The sequence below is a fragment of the Osmerus eperlanus genome, chromosome 12 (assembly GCF_963692335.1).
Source record: "Osmerus eperlanus chromosome 12, fOsmEpe2.1, whole genome shotgun sequence".
NCBI lineage: Eukaryota > Metazoa > Chordata > Actinopteri > Osmeriformes > Osmeridae > Osmerus > Osmerus eperlanus.
The window spans coordinates 17,079,631-17,093,439 of NC_085029.1; the positions used below are offsets into that span (position 1 = coordinate 17,079,631).

Sequence of the window (13,809 nt, forward strand, 5' to 3'; positions counted from 1 at the left end):
AGATCAGCTCTTCTTACCTACTACAAAGCACACAGACAGCTGAGGTTGAGAAACATCTAGTAGCTGGGTGTGGGAAATGACAAGCTACACAGGTGGCGCTACAGAAGAAGAAGAAGAAAAAAAAGCGAATTAAAACTACCCATCAGACATTGAAATAACCAACTACACATCGTGAACGAGAAGGCAGAATGATTCCCTGGACAGTCCCGGTATAGGAGCGTGTGTCCTGCTGCGACGCCAACAGCAGCTTTGCACCTCCTCAGTGTGTCACCACTGTCACACCAGGTCTGTCTGACCTCAGGGTCAGGTCACCAGCCCAGCGACACACTCTGCGCTGAACTGCACCGTCCACAACAGGGCAGCAGGGATTGTGGACCGAGACAAGAGGTCAGGGGTCAACTCCACAGGGAGGCGGCTTCCGCTAGCATCATTAGCAAAGGAAATCTGTCAGGCAACACGATGCATATGGAGGGAAGCAGAAGGTGTTTAGGAGGCCGCATTAGTGACTGTCAGTGATTCATCTTGCCAGTTGGACCCATCATGTACACTCTACATGGGATTCATCCTAAAAACTATTTATACTTGGAAGCCAAGCAAAAAAAAAAAATCGGCTTAGATGTCTTACTCAAGTACTCATTGGCAATGCTGTTCCAAACACTGATTGAAGTATTATTTTTGAAGTAGAAGAGAGAAAAAAACTGACTATAGCCACACAGTTGAATTAATAGTTTTTCTCCATAAAAAGATTTGAAGTGAAATCAAATGGATGCCCATCAACACACAACAGAAGGGCAACAACAGCTAAAGATTCAATATAACGGTGTGAGTGTTGCTCTGCAATCATCCCCTCATCCCTCTCGCTGCCTTTTATCAGTTCCCTTATCCCCAGAGTCCTGACGAGCCGTACAAACAACCCACTGACTCCGCACCGCCCTGACTCCGCGCCGCCCTGACTCCGCGCCGCCCTGACTCCGCGCCGCCCTGACTCCGCGCCGCCCTGACTCCGCGCCGCCCTGACTCCGCACCGCCCTGACTCCGCACCGCCCTGACTCCACACCAGCCAAAGCCATTTCCCAGTAGCTCTGTTCCCACACCGACTCTGACCGATGGCTGCCGTCCAGAGACCCTCCACACGCCCCTTCCTAAGCCTGGCTCTGGTGAATCCCGGCTGGGATGAGGCAGTGACAGCGAGGGGGTGGAGGTGGTCGTGTGCGGTAAGCCTCTGGGTGCTGGGAAAGCCAGCGCAGATGGATGGGCCGGTTTATCAGTTTCCAGAGCTCCAGAGATCTCAGCTGGAGGAAGGGCAGCCAGCGGCCAGGTAAGGCCAGGATTAGCTTTGTCCGATCAGAGAGCCTTGCAGCCCGGGGATTGGGTAGCGGGGTAGGAAGCTGATACCGAACGAGGGGGGGGGGGCGAGAGCCAGGATTCATCCCTCCATCCCGAGGCAGGGAAGCGCAGGTCTTAAGAGGAGTCAGAGGGCTCAGATGGGGCTTGATAACATGTCCTTTATTCATGTTCTACTCCCACGTATCTCTTCCCTGTCTTCCTTCATCAAATCCCCTGTGATCTCCCCACCTCCCTCCATCTCCCAGCTCCTCCAGGTCAGAGACACAGCTCTCCCCACCTCCCTCCATCTCCCAGCTCCTCCAGGTCAGAGACACAGCTCTCCCCACCTGTTCTTCCACACCACAGCTTATTGAGATCCATGGAAGGCTGCCTGCGTTCACCAGGGCAGCGCTGGGAACTACAGAAACATGTCAAAGCCATGCGCCCGGCTCAAGCACCAAATCCCATCACAGTGCTGCATGCAGAGATCAACGCTTTCAGGCTGAGCAAACAAAATGGTCTCCAAGACAGCCAGAAGGATCTCTCTCCGTCTGGCATGACAGTCCGCAAAGCTCTGGGGACTTCAGTGTCCCTTCCTCTACCCTGCCAGCCCCAGCCTCAGCCCCAGCCTCAGCCCCAGCCCCAGCCTCAGCCCCAGCCTCAGCCCCAGCCTCAGCCCCAGCCTCAGCCCTGTCATTGATGAAGTGTAATTCCCCACTCGGGGAGCCACTGAGTTATTTTTAGTCTCATCTATCAGACTAGGCTGAGGCCTCTTTTACTGGCCTCCTGGGCACTCCCAATCTCTCCTGCTTCTCTCTCTCTCTCTCCCCCCTCTGTCTATGTCTCCCTCTCTCCCTCTCTCCCTCTCTCCCTCTCTCCCTCCCTCTCCCTCTCCCTCTCCCTCTCTCCCTCCCTCTCTCCCTCCCTCTCCCCAATGCAGGTAGGAGTGCCTGCAGACACACACTGCAGTGCAGCTTGATGACAAAACACTTCCTGGATAACCATCGTTAGTTAGCGTGCGTCCATGCTCTGCCTGTGTGGGCAGTCACAGACAGAGATAAACAAGACTGACCCGTACCCAGGGAACCTAGTGGGTAACACATGTTGTTCTGTCCTGAGAGAGGGAGGGAGGTGTTGACGCCGGAAGGTCATCGTTATCAAAGGAAATACACACGGCTTGAAGACCCAACACAGGGGTCAGGAAGTTGAAATGGAATACCCAGCCTAATCAGAATGCATGGAATATGCTAATCGATGCCTGCTGCTTGCATCTTGTGAGTCCATGTGACATAGATAGCCAGTGCTCTGCTGCCTCCGAACTAAATAGCTGGCAAGCAGTCACTCCCCTCCTCCCTCCCTCTCTCTCTCCCTCACTCCTCCTCCTCCCTCTCTCTCTCTCCCCTCCTCCCGCTCTCCTCCTCCCCCTCTCCCCTCCTCCCGGTCCTCCTCCTCATCCTCCCCCTCTCCTCCTCCTCCTCCTCCTCCCTCACTCCTCCTCCCCCCCGTCCTGGATACTAGTTCCAGTCCCCTTCTCGCCGCACTAATTCTCAGGGCTTCGCCCGCCCTACTTCCCATTGGCCTGTGCCCCACTTACCACTCCCCCCTCCTCCTTGGGGGGTCCACACATCCTCCTCACGTCCTCATCCACACATCCTCCTCAGGTCCTCATCCACACATCCTCCTCAGGTCCTCATCCACACATCCTCATCCACACATCCTCCTCACGTCCTCATCCACACATCCTCCTCACGTCACACACACACACACACACACACACACACAGACTAAACCGCGCAGTGAAAAGGTTCTGAAAACAGAAACATGCAAGGACGAGGGGATGCGAATGGGAGATGTGGACATGGAACATTCTAGGGAACACAACACGAGGTCCAGCTCCCCCACACACACACACACACACACACACAGAGAACATTCTGGAATTTTCACCAGACAGGTTTGGTTCTTATCTTTTGAATCCAGAACAACTTAAGATCTGTCCTTCGGGCACTTTAAATGCCTTTTTTAAAACGACAGGATATCAAACTAGTGCCGCTCAAAGCGAGTCGGATCAGACCACAAGCTTTGAGGACTGAGCGAGGATGCCGCCAACGTGCCTGACACAGAACAACTGGGATGTACTGGAAGCACGTTTCTCCTGCTAGGGAGGTGCTCTAACCCTGGACAAGAGGAGGAGAGGAGGATGTACTCACTGGACAGGGCCTTCTCGTAGCTCTTCCCCATGGCCACGAAGTTCCTCAGGCAGGGGTTGAACTGCTCCATGATGGACTGCGAAGAGAAAAACGACACGTTTGTTAGTCGGCACGGAGGAGGAGACAGCCAGGCAGAGCTCTAACCTACTCTGGGTTGCACACACACACACACACACACATTCTCATCATCACATGCACCACATTACGAGCATAAGGCTCCAGTCCACTCTCCTTGCTGCACCGACCACGAGTGAGCATGTGTGCTGGTGATTCATTCACAACTCACACCTCAGGGAGGAAATAGGTTGAGGGAAAAGAGAGAGTGTGTGTGTGTGTGTGTGTGTGGGGGGGGGGGGGGGGGGGGGCACCTCCCTACATGGTGCCACAGCTCCCCAGAATGGAGCAGGTTCTGGGGGGTCCGGACTTAGAACCCAGCAGCAGACCTGGCTGCCCCCTCTCTCTCCCCTCTCTCTCCCCTCTCTCTCCCCTCTCTCCTCCCTCTCTCCTCCCTCTCTCCTCCCTCTCTCCTCCCTCTCTCCTCCCTCTCTCCTCCCTCTCTCCTCCCTCTCTCCTCCCTCTCTCCTCCCTCTCTCTCTCTCCCCTCTCTCTCCACCTCACTGGGTGACACTGCTGGTGCTAATTACTTTTTTTGGGCAACAAAAAGAGGAGAGAGAGGGAGGGAGGGGAGAGAGGTAGTAAGGGAGGGAGGGAGGAGAGCGTGGACAAAGAAGATTAAAATAGCTAGGCGGGGAAGAGAGTGGTGTATTGTAGGATAACGTAGAGAACCCTACTAACTAGAAGGGAGGACAGAGAATGGAGCTGAATGTAAGTGTGTGTCCTAGCGAAAGAAAACATCTGTCATAACCAAAGCTCTGCTCCGGGGGACAAACTCCCCCTCTCCTCCCCGCCCCCCTGCCTGCCCGCCTTCCTCCGACAGACGTGTGACGAGGACTGATCCCCTCAGAGTGACACCTCTCTGGGCTCCACAGTAATTACCTGAGTGTGATGGATCCCAGAGCCCCAGAGCCCCAGGACCCCAGAGACCCAGGACACCAGAGCCCCAGGACCCAGGGCCCTGGTCTCGACTGGGGCTGTCATCTTCACCACCCCCTGCCTCCCCTGCCTCCCCCTCTCCACACACGTGTATCGTATATCAACAACACTTTAATGACCAGCACAGTTGTGTGGGTGTGTGTTTGTGGGCCATCATTTGAATGTCACAGCACACAGGCTATAGAGTTTATCCACACACACGTGGAAGAGAAGGCAGAGGAGTGTGAGAGAGCCCTACACACACACACACACACTCCAGCACTCCCTGGGCCTGCGGAGGAGGAGTGAGTCAGCCTCCTCCACAGTCCAGGCTGCTCTTTAATATGCTGTGTCTGGCAACACCCACAGCCCGATGGAGCTGACACACACACCACTCCACACCCTTGTGTCCATGACAGGGCACTCAGACCCACACCAAGGCGCTCTGCTTCTGCACCTCCTCAGTGGGGTGAGGAGGGTGTGTGTGTGTGTGTGTGTGTGTAAGGTGGCAGGGGGGGTGAATCGACTTTGACAGATTCAGACAAACATTATTTCTAACGCTGCCCCCAAACCACCAGAAAGACACACACTTAGAGCGGAATAGCAGGTGCTGGTTCCTACCACACGCCTGGAGATGACGAGGGTTTGATCAAATGGGATGAATCGATTTCAGGATGAGAGTGAAATATGACACAAAGCCACCAAGCAAAGTGTTTACGGGTACGATCAGCACCACACAGCAGGGAAGCTTTTCCAGGTATAAAGATTTGTTTGTTTGCCCCAACAATGAGAAACCCACACGGGCACACTTGAACCATGTGTGTATTAGCAGAGATGTGCCTTCGTACTGGGGACTATCCCACCCATGTTCCCTTATGTGTGTGCTTGCTGTTACGGAAGGCTTTGCCTCGTGAACAAACCCATTGGACGGAGGCTGTCCAGCCCTAGTAATCATCCTGACAACATAGCAGGAGGGAAGAGACAAATATATAAATGAAAAGGATGGAGGGAGGAGGAAGGAAAGGATGGAGGGAGGAGGAAGGAAAGGATGGAGGGAGGAGGAAGGAAAGGAAGTAGGGAGGAGGAAGGAAAGGAAGGAGGAGAAAAAAAGCCCCATTTTGCACGCTGAATGAACAGCTGGCAGATGTGAGGAACACCTTGGAGGTATGGCATTTTCCTGTGTGTGTGTGTGTGTGTGCGAGGGGGGGGGTCAGATGAGACAGACAGGTCTGTGCTACCTTTTCGTGCAGTGACGCTGCTGTTGCCTCCCCCAACAAACGTCATATTTCGGAGGTACCATATTCACCCAAGAACATGGGTATACACACATAGGCACGCACGCGACGGAAGCTATAAATTCAGTCACAAACGCCACCGATGCACAAAGATACGTGCGCGCACGCACGCACACGCGCACACAATCAAAGCTAATCATTCCTTCCGAGTGTGAACGCCCCTGGGAGCGGCACTTGCTCTGATTCGTTCCGTAGGAATCACTCGCGACCCAACTCTGGGAAACTGCCAGTCATCACCAGTGTCCCCTACGTGGTAATGATGAGATACTAAATGATTCAACAGGGTCATTAGCATGGTTGATTCTATCTGGATCCTCAGCCTACCGAGTTAGTTTACTATCCAACAGCCAGGCGAGGCCTTGATCAGATTACGGCATCGCATGCTCTCGTGAAGAAAACAAGCGTCTGATGGAAGCGTCTTGGAAATGGGGAGGATTACCATAAAACGAATAATTTCGACGGCTTTTTTTTTATGAAACCATCTTTTAGGTTAATGGATTCTCATTGGCCTTTCGTGTAGCCTTTAAATGTTTCCGCTACTAATCACAGATCTTGGAAAAATAATTAGCTAATCACATCTTAACATCTACGAAGTCCTCATTAGGTGGTAAATATTGCAGCTTTCTAAAAGTGAAGGACAAAGAGGGTGATTTTCTAGTCTGATAAAGACAATCGCATTAGTTTGGTCAAATCCAGGAGTATCATCATCATCATTAAATACATCACAATGTGTGTGTGTGTGTACGTGCTCGCAGCTGACCCATTTCAATGTGACCGTTAGTGCTGTTGATATAAATGAATGAGGGGGGGGGGGGGGGGGCAGACGTAAAATGAAGTATTGAGTGTTGAGTGCATGGTGTTGGCTTGGTTATCCAGAACACCACCAACAGAAAACGGACTCTCACATCTACACACACACACACACGAGGGAAAACACAAACTATTCCTTATGATCCAGAACATTGTGACCTGGATTTATACTGGAGGAGCTTGGTGTGTGTGTGTGTGTGTGTGTGTGTGTGTGTGTGTGTGTGTGTGTGTGTGTGTGTGTGTGTGTGTGTGTGTGTGTGTGTGTGAGAGAGAGAGAGTGAGAGAGAGAGCCAGGAGGACATGGGTGTGAGTCAGCCCTCTGGCCATGCTTACTAAAACAACACCAGGGCTGCATCATGGAGTGGTGTAAATTAAAGCCAGCGTAGCCAATGGGTCTATTAGGACCTGCTGGGTCAGGGTGTGCCAAACGCTCCCCCGTACTGGCTAGGGTCTGGAGAGGGAGGGAGGGGCAGAGAGGAAAGGAAAGAGAAGAAAGTGTCAGAACAAGAAGAGAAGTGTTGTGATTAGGGTGACAGACTGACAGAACAGCAGACGGAGGTGCCATCAGTCGGGTGTCCCCGCCCCCACATCAGTCCTCCCTCCACTGAGAGGGGAGAGAGCCTGCCTGTCCTGTCCCCTTGTTCTGCAGGAGGCTAGAGAGCCTGCCTGTCCTGTCCCCTTGCTCTGCAGGAGGCTAGAGAGCCTGCCTGTCCTGTCCCCTTGCTCTGCAGGAGGCTAGAGAGCCTGCCTGTCCTGTCCCCTTGTTCTGCAGGAGGCTAGAGAGCCTGCCTGTCCTGTCCCCTTGTTCTGCAGGAGGCTAGAGAGCCTGCCTGTCCTGTCCCCTTGTTCTGCAGGAGGCTAGAGAGCATCCCAGTGCTAACGGCTTCCTCCCCCGTGTTTGGGTCGAGTGGTCACCCTCAGATGGATCTAGTATCTGCTGTTGATCTTGGTCAACACTTGTACATTCCTTGGCTGCACTCGTTTCAAGTCACACGTGGTAGAAGTAAAGTTAAAACGTGTTACTTTGACCTCAAAGTGAGTGAAAAATCCTCAATACTCCTAAGTTGAGGGCAACATATTCACCTTTATCTTCTTAGTATTTGGATTAGATGAGTAAACACTCACAGGAATGTGAAGGTTAATGAGGGAGTCAGGTGGCTGAGCGGTGAGGGAGTCGGGCTAATAATCAGAAGGTTGCCAGTTCGATTCCCGGCTGTGCCAATTGACGTTGTGTCCTTGGGCAAGGCACTTCACCCTACTTTCCTCGGGGGAATGTCCCTGTACTTACTGTAAGTCGCTCTGGATAACAGCGTCTGCTAAATGACAATGTAAATGCAATGTAATGAGATTGGAACATCCATGTATGCACAAAGGATAGGTTATTTAGTCTGGGGGGTCTCCATGACAACCCCCATGCTGTGTGTGTGTGTGTGTGTCCCAGCCCTCAAGGTGACACTGTCCAAGGTGACAAGTTTCTCCCTTCCTTTCATATCAGTCTGACCACATTCAGTGTGCTGCTGTGCAAACACACACAGTGAAATGGCATCTGGACCACTAACAGATTACTCACACTCTCTATGTACTGTCCACTCATAAGATCTCATCCTCCATCACATTGCAGGCTGTACCCTAGAATGGTTCTGTAAACAAGTACACACACATAATGTACTATCCACACACATGCCATTCTCAATCCAACTGCATGGAACCCTCATGGGATAGATGTCTCTCTCTCTCTCTCTCTGTCATGCATCCAAATGAGAAAAGATGCTATAAAATCCTAGCCAAATGAAAACAGACTGCGTTCAAGATCTGGGGTCTGCGATAGGGGAACCATGAAACCATCCTGTATCCACACCCAGCCCACCACGCTGACCCCTGACACCAGAGGGAGAGAGGAGAGAGAGAGAGAGAGAGAGAGAGAGAGAGAGAGAGAGAGAGAGAGAGAGAGAGAGAGAGAGAGAGAGAGAGAGAGAGAGAGAGAGAGAGAGGCATAGAGAGAGAAAGAGAGAGAGAGGCAGCAGTGCTGAGCCCTGCCACAGCCATGAACAGGGAGAGGAGGGGAGGCACTTCCGCCACCATATTAGGAAATGCCGGAATTCCCCCCGCAACAGGGCACCTAATCTTCATTCCCCTCACGTTTGAATCGTACCAGCAGAAATGTGAAGTGAGGAGCGTGGGCGGGGGAAGGGGGGGTAAAGGAGATGGAGTATCCTCTGTTGTGTGAACAGAGGTGAGAATCGTCACTTCCGACTGACGTAGCTGCTGCTAGGTGGTACACACACACACACACACAACTTTAGGTCAGACTAGAAAAGCTGCAGTGACGTCATGTAGATTCAGCATCTGGAGCTCCTCCTCTAACCATAGAGAGGGAGAAACAATGAGAGAGACTATTAAACTTTCTCTAGTTTAATTGGAGCCAGAAATCCATTCAGTAAGTTTCACCAGGATATAGGGATGCAGAACATTCTTCCTTTTGACCAACCTTACTTTATCCTCTCCCTTCCCTCTCTCTCCCCCGCTCCCTCTCCCCTGCTCATCCTCCCCTGCTCATCTAACAGGAACTGGAAGGAAATTTGGGGCGGAGGTGGCTTTCAAGGGCAGCAGGTTGGCACAGGATAAGAGGAAATGTACTGTGACATCACTCAGTAGGCAGAGGAGAGAGGGGGGAGAGGGAGAGAGGCTGGAGTTGTGTCAGGGGTGAACAGTGGCACTAATCAGAAAGGGGGGTGGGGGGAGGGGGGCAGTGGTCTAAAACAAAATCCCACAACAGCAATTCTGCCTGTGAGGATCAGCCGGTCCTGCAGCACAGAGACTCACCTCAGACGACCCCCACCAGCAGCAGAGCACAGCTCCTGGGTGTGGAGTCAGAGGCAGTCCAGCCTGCATGCGCACGTGTGTGTGTGTGATAGGGACAGCGAGTGTGTTTCACCCTTCCCAGGGCTTGATAGAACTCTGTGTTACTCCGATAGGACAGGACATTAATCTGGCTATGCGGGGCATGCCAAGAGCAGACCGGACCTTCCTCCCTCTCTATCCCTCCATCCACCTCTCCACCTCTCTATCCCTCCATCCACCTCTCCACCACACCACCTCTCTATCTCTCCATCCACCTCACCATCTCTCTATCTCTCCACCCACCACACCATCTCTCTTACAACAGCTGCCTTTGTCTCTCTCCTGAAGTATTCCGACTGGAACAACATCTGTCTTATCTGACTGGGATAAAATACACACACACACAGGATCAATCATACACACATCCCCTGAATCATTAGCAGCGGAGGTTTTAATTACACTGAGGACGTGTGGTGTAGGTGATGAGAGGGTAATAACTCATGCCGGCATTAGTCGAGACACCCGGACATCCACAGCCACGTCCCATGATGCCTAGCGGTCGGCTGAGAACTCGCAGAACAAGAAGGAAGTCAACCGATCCGAAACGCTGCAAACGACGTCTTCAGAGCAAACCCATCGGAGAATTAAAAAAGGCTTTAAATCAACCACTGTCGATTTGAGGAGGAGTCAGAGAAATAAACTAGGATGTGTTGGAAGAGAGAACACACTAGTAGACAGAATCTACCTGTATCTATGTGGGAGGAGGAGGTAGCATTACTCACCACTCCACCCCCACCCCCTCACTGTTTCACTGTCTTTGAAACATCATTACAGCTCCGAATCTAGCAGGCCTATTGTGTTGCTGTCAGCGCAAACAAAGCCCTCAAATTGTGCGGTGAAGTCGAGTGTTCTTCCGGCCATGCTTTTAGATGTGGCCTGTGGAGACGACCTGCTCTCGAGTGTGTCGATACCAACGGGCTCAGAATCAGTCAAACATACATGTCATTCCACTGTGCAGCGTTTGGTTACCCTGTCCTTTTTATCTTCAATTGAGAGCTCCTTCGCAACATGCTGTGCAATATCAGGTACACACACTCAAACCCTGACATTCCTTTTCAATTAGCCCTGTGGTATTTTTTGACACATGGATGCAGAGGATACACACACACACACACACACACACACGTGTGTTTGTTCAGGCAAGGCAGACTGAACAGTACATTAGCATAGACACAGTGCCTACAGCCACTCTGAGTACAGCACACAGAGCTAATTAGTCCAGCAGTAGCTAAACTGATGCCTTTAACAACAACAGATGGAGAGGAATAGGAATCAATTCATCTGGCCTCCTCCCTACGTGAGCCAGGATGATTAAACTTTAAAATACCTACACAGCTCACAGCTAAAGACAGAAGAAAAAATAAAAGGAATACCTTTAACAGTGTGTGTGTGTGTGTGTGTGGGGGGGGGGGTAATGGGGCCTCCGTTTTCAAGTAGCAGGTTTGCACGGTCAAAGCCCACAAACAATAGTACCCACAATCCCTTTCAAAGCCAGCCATCAGCCTTACACTCCACGTGGGACAAGGACTAGGCACACACACACAGTCGTGAGACACTGCCCACGCGCTCACACACTCAGCCTCTGCGTGAGTCAGCCAGTGTCACAGACGGCTCCAGGCCTCCTTCAAGGCTCCTCAGGAGCTGTCGCGAGGCAAGGCTCCTCAGGACGGCTCCTGCTGCAGCCTACACTTCCAGGGACGGCTCCTCAGGACGGCTCCTGCTGCAGCCTACACTGCCACGGTCGGCTCGGCCAGAGGGTAACTTGAACAGTACAGTTTGCGGGTCACCCACACCCACATACGTACACAAACAATGCCTGTGTTCTCTCTCTCGGGTACGAACACAAACACAAACATTTCCAGCTCCTGTTCTTGAGTGATCCCAACACTTCGCCGCTATGGGGCGAAGCTCCTTGGGAGATACCATCTGCTAGTTTACGTCTCTCCTCCTCCTCCTCCTCTCTCCAGCTGGAGACACAGACCTGATTGGTGACTAATGGAAGATGGCACCTCAGGGCATCTCATATGGCGCACGTTTAAACGAACAAACGGTGCCCATGACAGCTTTCTGTAAAAACTCTCCCCACCCTCCACACCTCCCCAACAGCAACCCCCCCCCTCCCACCCTGACCCCCCTTCACACCCCCACCCTTCCCTCCATCTCTGCAACGCTCCTGACCTCATGCTAACTCCGACGATGCAGCATGCAGGAAGATAAACGGGGAGAAACACTGTCCCGTTCCCCTGAGTAACAGACTTCTCACACAGCATCTCAAGAGTTGTCATTAACTCGCCCTCGCCCTCCTCCACTTCCTCTTCCTCCTCCTCTAACTGCCTGCCCTATAACGCTCCCAGGAAATCTCCCACAGTCCTCAGCACCACCAGCTCCTGCTAGACCACTACTGGTCCCTAATTAAAGCCCTCCAAGGGAGTGAGTGTGTGTGTTAGTGTGTGTGTGTGTGCACACCTGCGTAATAGAAGGAGGAGCCATTCAGGCAGTGACAAGGTTAGGTTTAACACACTGTGCATTCTCTGGGGTTGCTCCAGGAAGAGTGACTCAACACCAGCAGAGTCCCTCCCAGATGAAACACCAGCAGCTCAGAGCCGTGCAGCCTGGTGCCACAGCACACTGGCCTTCCTACCATCACTACCTGCTCTGTGAACTCACCCTGACCTGCTCGCACTCACACACACACACCTCTGACTGGGCTCCACTGCTGCTGTTCTCCAGCCCTTACACTCAGCTCAGTCAGACATGCCAGCTGGTTAATAGGCTCTTCTGTGACTGAGCTGAGATCAGCCATTCAGGACCTGGCCATCTGACCAGGTCCTTTACAGAGAGCACTGAGAACAGAGGCCAGTTTTTAGATGGAGGCCAACCTTCTACACCTCCCTCTGTCTCTCTCCCTCTGTGTGTGTGTGTGTGTCTCTCTCTCTGTCTCTCTCTCTCCCATAGCTGATATGCAGCAGAGCAAGGACTGGCTGAATTCATTCTCCTCTCCATGAAAGGGAAAGCATTGTGATGGAAATGTCATGGGAGATTACTTTTAAATAAGGGGTTTTAAACAGGGAAATGTCCTACTCTGGCCTGCTGTACAAGAGAGAAGATGGTTAGAGGAGTACTATTCTGAGGAGATATACTTTCTACTTTGGCATTTATTCAGCCGAGTGTCTCTCCTTATGCAAAATAACAACCCACATACTGTGTGTAATTACATCGGCACCGCTCTCATTACAACACAGACTGGCTCCCCAAGCACAAGTTTTTATTTACCGGCCTAGAACATTCCCATGCATCTGTCCTACAGCTCTAAAAGAATGCCGGCAGGCTGCAGAAACTCTGTTGTTCGACAACAAGCAGGTGGGTTTCTATGAAACTGTTTGTCTATTTTAAAATCAGTAACCCCTGGAGCGAGAGGGGTCCTGGAGAGTACGGGCATGTAGGCCTGACAGTTGACATGTCTGCCTCAAGGCAACTTGTCAATGTGTCATTACGCTGGGGCTATGCTTCAAACAACGTAAAGAAAAAATACAGAAAAAAACAAAAAACAAATTGTGAATCGCAGTTCAGAGATGAATAGTTGCACAGGTGAGTGTAAACGACTTCAATGTTCGTTAAAAGTTGAATCGAACTGAAGACAGCAGATTAATTAGGTGTGACAGGTGCCACTCATCAAGCCAGTTAATATTCGAAGATCATAAATGGTAAATCGAAAGCGGGACGGGTAGGATAAAGAACAGATGTGGGTCTCTTACCTTGTAGACGTTTTCCGTTATACGGTGCACCTCGTCGGTTCGAGACATCTTGGAAGCTTCAGTATGAACCATAGACAAGAGTTCCTTCAGTGAGATCTTTCCGTGGTGGTACTACAGAAAATGAACACAGGTGTTATCAGCGCTCAACACAGCACTGGATAGAGGCTCACATGCAACAGACTTCGCAATCGCTGTTTTTATAGGGAACTCTCGCAATGCGCCCTGAGGCAGACTTCATAGCGCTGGCCATTTAAACGAGCCACGCCTCCTCTTTCTCGAACACTGCCCACATCACTGCCGCCTCTGCGTAAAAATCATTCATAATAGGCTACCTGACTGAATCTGTCTGTACGCTTCATACGAGCCTGTCAACAGAGGTTTGTGCGGATTTAACTCATCAAACGGGGGACACACCATTTTGACGTGTTTGTTTCTCGAATGGAAATCGAATGTAGCTTTGGTGAGATCGTTTAAATGAAA

The 13,809-nt window shown here is 51.6% G+C and overlaps 1 protein-coding gene across 8 annotated transcripts in view; it reads right to left on the minus strand.

The window, feature by feature from the left end:
* Positions 1-13,546, minus strand: part of baiap2b (BAR/IMD domain containing adaptor protein 2b) — a 45,644-nt gene extending 32,098 nt beyond the window's left edge. For all 8 annotated transcript variants that reach the window (XM_062474219.1, XM_062474213.1, XM_062474212.1 and 5 more), the window contains exons 1-2: positions 13,330-13,546; positions 3,537-3,612 (exon numbers count right to left, since the gene is read on the minus strand). In XM_062474219.1, coding sequence (XP_062330203.1) covers positions 3,537-3,612; positions 13,330-13,401 — 148 coding nt within the window. In that variant the 5' untranslated portion in view covers positions 13,402-13,546. The remainder of the gene's footprint in view (positions 1-3,536; positions 3,613-13,329) is intronic.
* Positions 13,547-13,809: the final 263 nt, after the last annotated feature.